A 10,879-nucleotide genomic window follows, 5' to 3' on the forward strand; every position below is an offset into this window, starting at 1 on the left:
TACAAAGTTAACGTTCTTTTCAAAACATCTTTCGAAAGATAAACAAGCATTTTGTATACATCCACACACGGATCATTACAAAATTCAAATTACAAAGGTATTTGAAACCACATATGAGCAATTTCAGAGCAATTGAAAAGTGATCGAAAAACAAGTGAGCTAAGCAAACTTAAGAGCCCATGGATAACCATGGATACAAAGGGTGCTAACACCTTCCCTTTGTATAACCCACCCCCTTACCCAGAATTTCTTAAAGGTCTTTTTTCTGTTTCTTTTATAAACCTTTCCTTAATTGGATAAAATAAAAGGTCGGTGGCGACTCTGTGAATTTTCAAAAATGCGAAAGCATTAAGCGATAAAAAAGAGTCAGTTCACGTATCTCTACAGAACAGAGGTATGGCCCGGGATTAAAAAAATCGGAGGTCCACAAAATGCTATAAAGTACCTTTTTAAGTATGTTAATAAAGGCCCTGACAGAGCCACTTTTGGAATTTCAAATCAAACTGAAAATGGAAAAGTTTTGGATGAAATAAAACAGTACTGTGAGTGTAGATATTTGGCTCCTTGCGAGTCTGTCTGGAGGATTTTTGAGTATGACATACATTAGAGGTGGCCTCCTGTTATAAGGCTTTCTTTTCATCTGGAAAATGAGCAGTCAATAATGTTTTTAGAAAGTAATTTAGTTGAGTCTGTTCTGAACCGTAGTGAAGAAATTGACACGATGTTTTTGGCTTGGTTTGAGGCAAACAAAAAATTTCCAGATGGAAGGGACTTGACTTATGGCGAATTTCCCACAAGGTTTGTTTATGATAAAAGTGTTAGAGCGTGGCATCCGAGACAGCGGGTAACTCTATTGGAAGGCTTACATATATTCCCCCAGGGTGTGGTAATGTTTTTTATTTGAGACTCCTGTTGACTATACAAAAGGGATGCGCAAGTTACAATGATATTAAGACGGTAGATGAAACAATTCACAAAACCTTTAAGGAAGCATGCATTGCACTTGGATTGTTGCAAAACGACAAAGAATTTGTGGATGCTATCATTGAAGCCAGTCATTTGGCCTCTGGTAATCAGATGAGAAGATTGTTTGTTATGTTGTTATTTATGGATTCAATGACAAATCCCTTTGTCGTTTGGGAAGCAACATGGAAACTTTTGTGCGATGGAATTTTCTATGACGCAAGGAAAAGGCTTAACAACCCAGGTATTTAATTATATATTTAACATATGTTTTACTTAAGTTTGCACACCTACTGCATGTTTAGGTTCAAACATGTTGTTATGCTTCTTCTATGGCCCCAAGGTAGAAAAATTGGTTGTGTTTAGTCTTACCTATATTTATTAAGCAATATCACAGTATAGAAATGTCACGGGTAAGTATTATGAAACTTGATTGAATTTTTTTATTGACAATTCCGCACAATTATTTGTCTTCCTATTTTTTGTTTGCTGAACTTTATTATGCTGAAATCTATTATGATGAACTATGAATTAGGTTATTTTATTCTCATATTTGAAGTTACGTAGTACTAAAAAATATAACTCCTTGTGATTTCAACATGACTTATTTGTATTTTGAACACTTCATACAATAAATTGTGCAACTATTTAACAATTTTAATTTCAAAAAATTCCACAAATAGTTTTAAACGACATAGGTATTCAATTATATATTTAATCTAAAATTTTCTTGGATTTGCACAAATGTTTAATTATATTCTCTCTGTTGTAGGTCTTCAAATTATGGATGATGATTTGAAAAATATTTGTTTGATTGAGTTTGAAAGATTACTCTCAATGAATGGCAAGTCTCTTGATAATATTGAGTCGATGCCACAACCTTCAAATTCTGAAATGCAACAGTTTAGAAATAGTCTATTGGCTGGTGAATTAAATTATGATAAGGAAGAGATGGTTGCAACCCACATGTCATTGATGTCAACCTTAACTGTTGAACAGAGGTCAGTCTATGATCAAATTATCAATTCAGTGATGATGGATTGTGGAGGATTTTACTTCTTGCATGGATATGGAGGCACATGTAAGACATTTATTTGGAAAACTGTGTCGGCTGCTCTTAGATCCCAAGGTTTAATTGTTTTAAATGTTGCTTCGAGTGGGATTGCGTCTTTATTGTTACCTGGAGGAAAAAAAACTCATTCAATGTTTGGAATTCCTTTAGTTACAACAGAAACATCTGCTTGCAGCATCAAAAAACAGACCGATAGACGTGAACTTATCTTGCAATCTAAGCTTATTATTTGGGATGAAGCTCCAATGCTAAATAGATTTTATGCCGAAGCTCTCGATCGTTCTTTGAAGGACATAATGAGGACTGTAGACGACTCTAACCAATATAAACCATTTGGTGGTAAGGTGGTTATTTTTGGTGGAGATTTCAGACAAATTTTACCTGTTGTTAGAAAGGGTTGTAGGCATGACATAGTGTCAGCTTCAATAAACTCTTCTGAATTATGGAAAATCTGCAAGGTATTGACTTTGTCAAATAACATGCGGCTGGCGAGCTCCTAACTCCAACATAGAATCTAAAGAAGTTAAAGAATTTTCAGATTGGATGCTTGATATTGGAAATGGTAAACAAGCCTCAAATGAGAGTGGATAGAGCACACTTCATATTCCTGAAGACTTATTGGTTACGGATTAACATATCCAAATCTTTTACAAAACATGAACAATTTGAAGTACTATGAAGAGAGGGCGTTACTATCTCCGACTCATGATTCTGTGGATATTGTTAATGATTTTGTTTTGTCCTTAATTTCAGGTGATGAAAAGGAATATTTGAGTGCTGACTCAAATGTTCTTTCAGATGAAAATTGTGCAGTTCGTGCGGATTGGTTCACACCTGAATTTTTGAATGAAATGAAATGTTCAGGAATGCCGAATCACAGATTAAGGCTGAAGATTGGAGTTCCGGTCATGCTTCTTAGAAACATAGATCAATCCAATGGCCTTTGCAATGGAACAAGGTTACTCATAAATGAACTATGTCATAATATTATTGGTGCCACCGTCATTATAGGAAAGAATATTGGTGATAAGATTTACATACCGAGGATGAATTTGATTCCTTCTGATCCAAGCTTTCCATTTAAGTTCCAGAGAAGACAATTTCCAACTGCGTTGTGTTTTGCAATGACCATAAATAAAAGCCAAGGTCAGTCTCTTTCTCAGGTCGGTTTATATTTACAACGCCCTGTGTTCACTCATGGGCAATTCTATGTCGCCATTTCAAGGGTAAAGTCTAGAAAAGGGTTGAAGATTCTTATTTTAGATGACGAAGGAAATCCGTGTGCGGACACTACAAATGTTGTTTATAGAGAGGTTTTCGACAATTTATAAGCATATGAGGTCAGTATGTCATTGTTCTTAATAACACAACTTTATGATGTCATGTTAGTATTAATTGTTTTGTATGGTTAATCATTTGAAATTGCTTTCTTTTCTACTGTACAAATTACTTATTATTGGATTGGATTTTTATCTATTGGTGAAACAATAACGTATTCATGTATTGGAATGAATTTTCTTTTCTTAAAAATAACACTGTGGAATATAATGGTAGCATTTTTGGGCCATATACAGTGCATTTGATAGGTCTGTTATATATTTTTCTATGATACAATTATTCAATCTTATAATGTCTCCACATTTAGAATAACATCACTTTTGTGAAATTTCTTTCTACCAAATTATACGATTATTGTAATTTTATATGATTGTTCTTAATGTTGTGGTACGATTTAAAATGCGTGTTTATGATATTGCTAATGTCGATTTTACTACAGTTATATGTTATGTTTACTGCTAGGTTCCATTTCTATTTAAACATGGTTTTGAAGAAAATTGAATGAAAAAATTAGCGTTAACTGAATTAGGTGTTTATGCGGGCGGTTAAAGTGTTTATGCAACAATGATGTTATGATTGTGTAAAATTGGATACACTACTTAATCTTTTAGAACTCTGCCAAATTAATTATTTTCTATGCACTTTTGAATTGTTGAATGTTTTGATTGATTTTATTTAAATTTCAAATGATAATGATGCTGATGATGTTGTTTTGTCGTGAATATCTAATGCAGAAAGATTGATATAATTGAGGGAAATGGATAGAGATGCAATCACATATATGATGGTTGAAGCATCGGTCTTGGATGGCTAAAAGACTTGAAGAAACTACATTTTGTAGTCTGTTGGCATGCATCTTATGTACTATAGAAACCTTTGTTCCATTTGTGAGGTTGAATTAGTGGGTGATTTGGGTGGGGGGTGTTATTTTACGGTGAGAAAACAAATTGATTGTTGATGATGGGATGTTTGGCTTAGGTGTTTTGTGAAGATAACGTGGTAACCGTACTACAAAGTTATTGTATATGAATTTTTTAGGTTCTTTTGAGTTATGATAATTTACAGTGTTTTAAAAATCTGACCGAACCGGCCGGTCGGACCAGTCGAACCGGGAACCGGCCAGGTAACCGGTCTGGTTCAATAGCTGGATCGGGAATGTCATCGAACCGGTGTGAACCGGTCAAAACCGGTGTAAACTGCTAAAACTGGAAAAACCGGCGGTTTTTGTGAACCAGTGGTTTAAATGCATTGTTTAATTTTTTAATTTTTTTTAATTTTAAAAAATTAAAACAATGTCATTTTGACTATTTTAATTAAAAATTAAAATAAAAAATAAAAAATAAAAAGATGGTTGTAAATGCGGTTGATTTTGTCACACATGATTTTGATATTGAAGAAGGAGATCCCAACATTGAAACAAATTTTCTTTTATTGAAATTAAATTTAGTAGACAATAGAATTATTTAGTTATAAATTATTCAATTTAATTATGTTGCGATTAAACTTTTGTTTATATTTTATAATTATGTACTATTTGATTGTGTGTGATACCTATGTGTAAAATTTGAATTTAAATTATGAACTTGTGAATTTTTTTATAATATGATGTTTTCAAAAAAATTGAAGTACTAGTTATATTTTGTAGGGACTGAATCATCCGATTCGACAGATTTTATAGCTATATAATTTTGTTATAACAACCGGTCTATTCAACCGAGTTATCCGGTTTAACGCGGTTTAGTCATGTGGTTCGACTAGTGACCCAGTGGTTCGACCAATAAACCAGTAACCCAGTACCCTCACCGGTTTAATATCCGGTCCGGTTTTTAAAACACTGATAATTTATTCAATTTGGAGGAAATTTTAGTTAATTTTAAACTTTTTATAATCTTCAACTTATTTTAATGTTACTATAACTTTATTTGTAAATTATAAATAATTTTAAAATATTTTTTAATTTAAGAAAATTTATCCCGTGCGAGAGGTATACACACTAGTTTATTTAACTTTAGATTTTCCTAAATCTTGCTTTCCCTTTAGCTTCTATCCCCTTTATTTCTTTTATACAATATGCTTTTATAAATAAAAAGATCAATTAAGTAAAGATGCTGTGTATTAAAATAAGATAAAGTAAATAAACAAACATGTGTGCCATTGTTTATCAAGAAAGATAGTACTAGTAATGTTTGTTGCACAAAATCCATTTCCAGTCTCCACACACTTGAATTGACCTCCACACTGTACCATTCAAATTGACCCTTTAAATTCCTCTAAGTTACAATTTTCCCATTTTCTTCTTCTTCCAATGGAGAACCACAACAACGACACCGGTTCGGTCCTATCTCAGCGACCTGATTCCTTTAGCCGGTTCGGCCGGTTCGGAGGCAAGTATGTCCCTGAAACTCTCATCCATGCTCTCACCGAGCTAGAAGCTGCATTCCATTCCCTTGCTTCCGACGAAGACTTTCAGGTTCTCTTTTTTTTTTGTTCAACTTCATAAATGCTTATTATATAAAGTGCTTATGAATATAATTCATTTTCTACTTCTTTGGCACTAGTTTTGGAAGTTCTAATCAATTTTCAAGTAGCAATCCTTTGCATGCAAAATCGAGATTGTCTTTGGTTCTGCGGTGAAAATAATTGATTTTGAATGAATTGATTCTCGTTAAAAGGGAATTGAATGTAAACTGATTTATGTTTGGATAATTGTATGCAAAATTGAGTTGAAGCTTAAATTTGAATGTAAAAATCACTTTAAACTCAAAAGTTACAAAATCCAGCTTCAATTAAAATATATTTTGGAGGCAGAATTAATTTTACTTTACAAGAATCAAACACACCAAAATCATTTCTACACCTGTAGAATTGCTTTGTCCTCTTTCAAATGCTTATGATTTTTTTGCAGAAAGAGCTTGATGGGGTTCTGAAAGACTATGTGGGTAGGGAGAGCCCTCTTTATTTTGCTGAGAGGCTGACAGAGCACTACAAGAGGGATAACGGAGAAGGGCCTCACGTTTATCTAAAGAGGGAGGATCTCAACCACACTGGGGCTCACAAGATCAACAACGCGGTTGCTCAGGCTTTGCTTGCCAAGAAGTTGGGGAAGAAGAGGGTTATTGCTGAGACTGGTGCCGGTCAGCATGGAGTTGCCACTGCCACTGTGTGCGCACGGTTTGGATTGGAATGTGTTGTTTATATGGGAGCTCTAGATATGGAAAGACAGGCCCTTAATGTGTTCAGAATGCGCCTTCTTGGTGCTGAGGTATGTTGGTTAGCCAATGTCTACTTGGTTATACTTATTCGCTGAAGTTGATACTTAAATTAATTGTGATGTAGGTGAAAGCTGTACATTCAGGAACTGCCACGCTGAAAGACGCTACATCGGAAGCTATAAGAGATTGGGTGACTAATGTGGAGACAACACATTATATTTTGGGTTCCGTTTGCGGGCCACATCCATATCCTATGATGGTAAGAGAGTTTCACGCAGTGATAGGGAAAGAAACAAGAAAACAAGCATTGGAAAAATGGGGAGGGAAGCCAGATATTCTGGTAGCATGTGTTGGCGGTGGTTCAAATGCCATTGGTCTTTTCCATGAATTTGTCGATGACAAAGATGTTAGGTTGATTGGAGTAGAAGCTTCTGGATTAGGCCTTGAAAGTGGCAAGCATGCCGCTACGTTAACAAAAGGAGAAGTTGGAGTTTTGCATGGAGCAATGAGCTATCTTTTGCAGGATGATGATGGACAAATAATTGAGCCACACTCTATTAGTGCAGGGTAACTCATAGTGTAGATAATTGGTTAGCATTTCTTGTTGACTTTTTAGATTTTGGTTTTCCAATTTTTGTTTCTTGTTTTTGTTGGATAGGTTGGACTATCCCGGGGTTGGACCAGAGCATAGTTTCTTGAAAGATGTAGGGCGGGCTGAATACTACAGTGTTACCGACGACGAAGCACTCGAAGGTAGGATATTGTCTATCTCAGTTTCTTAAAGTTTGTTATGATAGATTTATTTAAGTTTATCTACTAACATAAACACTTGTTACACTGTTTGAGAGAGTTGAAGGAAAAAGCTAACAACATTTCCATAAACTGATAATTTTTTCAGCTTATTTTTTTAAGTTCTCCTGAATAGTTTATGAAAACAGCTTATTAATTATATGAAAACAATTGGGTTTGGTTTTATTATTTTAGTATAGAAATAGCATATGCAGAAGCACTTATATGAAAAGCGCTTGTGCTATGGAAATTTCTTTTTTCTACTAGCTGCATGCATGTTTGTACCTTGTTTTTGTCTCATTTGTGTACTTCTGTATCTGCAGCTTTTAAGAGATTATCTCAATTGGAAGGCATAATTCCAGCTCTGGAAACATCTCATGCTCTGGCATATTTAGAGAAACTATGCCCTACCCTTCCTAATGGAACTAAGGTTGTGGTTAATTGCAGTGGTAGAGGGGATAAGGATGTTCAAACTGCTATCAAGTACTTGAAAATTTGAAACTATATATGATTGAGTCTCCACACAGCTTACTCTTGATTGGCCTTATTTTTCATATTGAGATTGCTTCGAAGTTACATGAGTTTGAAGAGGATCGCTCGTGAAAGAACACTTTTTGGAGTAGTTCTGTTTCTGGAAACCAGTTTTTGGGTAGGAATGTTCTAAATGTTGTTACCATTATCAGGCATTAAAGGATACTGTCATTGTTTTATTGTAAGAATAAAAAGTAAAACAATTTCTGTTTTGTTAAAGTAACAAAATTTTTAGAAAACTGTAAATCATATAGGCTTGTTTGGGGTGATTTAACTTATTTGCTGGCTTATTTCGAATAGACGAATCTATCTCCCAGTCAGAGATAAAGGGGCCGTTTAGGGATCAAACTAGATTATATGCCTTTGCAACATTTCTCCAATTCATAAGTGAACACTAAGTTTTATTTGTGAAAGCTATATCAACACTACAAGTAAGTGTAACCAAAAAACAATGTGGGATTTCAATAACAACTAATTAATATGCAGAAAATCAAAAACAAAATCCATGTTGTTTCTTCTACATAATGAAAGAACAAAATCCATGTTGTTTCTCTACCTGTTCTACTTTGTAACAGCTCAGGTTGTTTCTTCTGCATAATGAAAGAACAAAATACATCTCTTTAGAAAATCAATAATATCAACCTGCTTCAAAGAAATGAGAGACAATCGAGATAATGTCTTAAGTCATCAGTGGAATAATCCAGAGTTTCCTTCTCTTCGCATATTCAAGTGCATTGGCAAAATTAATCATCAAAGGTAAATAAAAGGGCTTTTTCAAAATCAAAACATCTACATACCTTACTATGCTGCTCATATTATTAGCTCTTACCTTACTATGCTGCTCATATTATTGGCTCTTACACAATACACAAGGAAGATTTTGCAACAGCAACCATGATGTATCACAAGAATATAGTAAAATCTCATCATGTAGACAAGATTAACCTCACCTCCATTAATCGGGAGAGCACATTGATTGGTGGATATATCGTCCTAATAAAAGTAGACATTGGTTGCATCTAAATAATATTTGCATGTGAATTCCAGCCTCTAGACTACTTGACCAAAAAATAAATAAATCGTCAAAAATAAATAAGTCCAGCCTCTAGACTAGTTGAGCCATTACATAGTTGCCAACCTTCCTGTAGAAGATTTTCACCATAATCCAATGTATTATACGCATTTCACATTTCATCTAACTTAGAGTTAGAAGCCATTTCTTAGATGAGCTAGAAGGCATTTCTAAAGGTTTAAATTTTGCTCAAAAACAAGAAACTTAGAGTTCTTTAGTATAAAAGAGTTCCAAGTATGAATGATGGTAAAGATGTACTCAAAATTTAGAGTAGACAAAAAGTATACAGAAGTTTTATTAAAAAACTTAAAGTTTTGAGATCCTAAAAATGATATTCATGCATAATAAGGTAGTTGAAATTTCCCATCCACCTAGAGTGTGGTTAGATACAAAATATATATAATGCACAACAGAGTTGAGTCCCTTAAAGCCAGAAGAATATTGAAAATCAAAAGTGAAAAGGCAATGAGAGTTTGAAAGCATGTTAAGTAATACATTTTGGTGTTAAATAAGAAGAATAAAAAGCATAATCATAATAATTCAATGTTGCTGTCTGTATTGAGTTTTGATAGGTAAAAAAATAGTGGAAATTTGAAACTAGAAGGTGTTTGAATAGAACAACTCTGCAGCAGCAGCAGGGAGAGTCTCAAGGGACATGATTATCCAAGTAGTAAGAAGCATTGTTTGGTTTGTATTCAACACAACATGCATAAACATTGCCCTGAACTTGGAGAGAAGGAAAATGTATTGCCCTGAATTGGTGTTAATTAATGACAAAAAAAATAAGAGCTCAGAGTCACATTTTCTCATCCAGTATTACAGGATGAGGTGATGTTACCGAACATCACTGCATTTTCATCACAGCTCTAACTGCTTTGCACCAGCCGGGAATCGAACCCGGGTCTGTACCGTGGCAGGGTACTATTCTACCACTAGACCACTGGTGCTTGTTGACATGCTACCAAAATCACACTATAACTACCTAATTCAACTCTTCCATTACGCAAGAATGCCTTTTAACAAAGATTAAAGGCTTTAATTTCTCAACGTCTTCTTTATTTTTCATGTATTTACTAATAATATTTTCTCATCAAAGAACCAAAACAATTCAATTTTTTCTACTAATTAATTTTACTGCTTGCTTGCCTAAACAATTTTTTTATAGTTAACTATTATTATTTAAACAAATCATTTGACACATTTTTATATGGATATGTTTATTTGAATTTTTTATATATTGATATATCAACAAAAAAAAGAATTTCATTTTAAACCCGGTAGTTCAACTCAATTGCCTGATTGTATGGACGCGTAATTTTTATCGATATTTTCTTATCTCATTAGAGGAAGACAAAGAGAAAACATTCTCATTTTGTATATTACCATAATGTTTGTTATAGCACTAAATTGATTTAATCATGAATATTGTTTGGTTTGTAATTAATTAATTTTAACATTCAATTATAATGGACGAATCTTTGTTCAATTTTTTAATCAGTAAAGACAAATTTATCAAACCCCTCAACGAGTTAAGGTGTTGCAAAAATGTTGTACCCGAGTCTCTCAGTTGGAGTTATCTCTCATTTTATTTTTATGATTTTGACACTTGGAAAAGCTATTTTGATATTTTGGTCAAAATAAATTAAATGTCGAATGAGAGGCCTCATGGAGAAGAAATTGTTTAGTAATTTCGAACTGAAAGCTAATGACAACAAAAGAGAAGAATTTGATTTAGTTAAAGGGAATGATTTAAGTGAGAGATTAATTTTATAAATAAAAAATAAAAAATTGGGTAAGGAATTATCTAAGAGGTTTAGTTCAAATGTAAGGTCTATAATTGAGGAGAACAACAATTTTTTTTGAAGAATCTTCTAGAGATCATCCAGGTAAAAACAACATAAA

At 33.6% G+C, this 10,879-nt stretch overlaps 1 protein-coding gene, 2 non-coding genes and 1 pseudogene across 3 annotated transcripts; 2 read left to right on the forward strand and 2 right to left on the reverse strand.

Annotated features, from left to right (window-relative positions):
* The first annotated feature begins 422 nt into the window (after positions 1–422).
* Positions 423–3,366, forward strand: LOC131635444 (uncharacterized; annotated as a pseudogene).
* Positions 3,367–5,517: 2,151 nt separating this feature from the next.
* Positions 5,518–8,320, forward strand: LOC131635445 (tryptophan synthase beta chain 2, chloroplastic-like). Its single transcript, XM_058906064.1, has 5 exons — positions 5,518–5,843; positions 6,279–6,635; positions 6,710–7,152; positions 7,244–7,338; positions 7,698–8,320. The coding sequence occupies exons 1-5, from the start codon at positions 5,679–5,681 to the stop codon at positions 7,871–7,873; spliced, it is 1,236 nt and encodes a 411-aa protein (XP_058762047.1). The 5' UTR covers positions 5,518–5,678; the 3' UTR covers positions 7,874–8,320.
* Positions 8,321–9,763: 1,443 nt separating this feature from the next.
* Positions 9,764–9,844, reverse strand: LOC131635447 (small nucleolar RNA snoR114). The gene has a single exon (XR_009293819.1). It is a non-coding gene; the product is annotated as a small nucleolar RNA snoR114 (small nucleolar RNA).
* Positions 9,845–9,853: 9 nt separating this feature from the next.
* On the reverse strand, positions 9,854–9,924 carry TRNAG-GCC (transfer RNA glycine (anticodon GCC)). Its single transcript has one exon. It is a non-coding gene; the product is annotated as a tRNA-Gly (tRNA).
* Between the last annotated feature and the right edge of the window lie 955 nt (positions 9,925–10,879).

This window comes from Vicia villosa, unplaced genomic scaffold (assembly GCF_029867415.1).
Source record: "Vicia villosa cultivar HV-30 ecotype Madison, WI unplaced genomic scaffold, Vvil1.0 ctg.001488F_1_1_1, whole genome shotgun sequence".
Classification (NCBI taxonomy): Eukaryota; Viridiplantae; Streptophyta; class Magnoliopsida; order Fabales; family Fabaceae; genus Vicia; species Vicia villosa.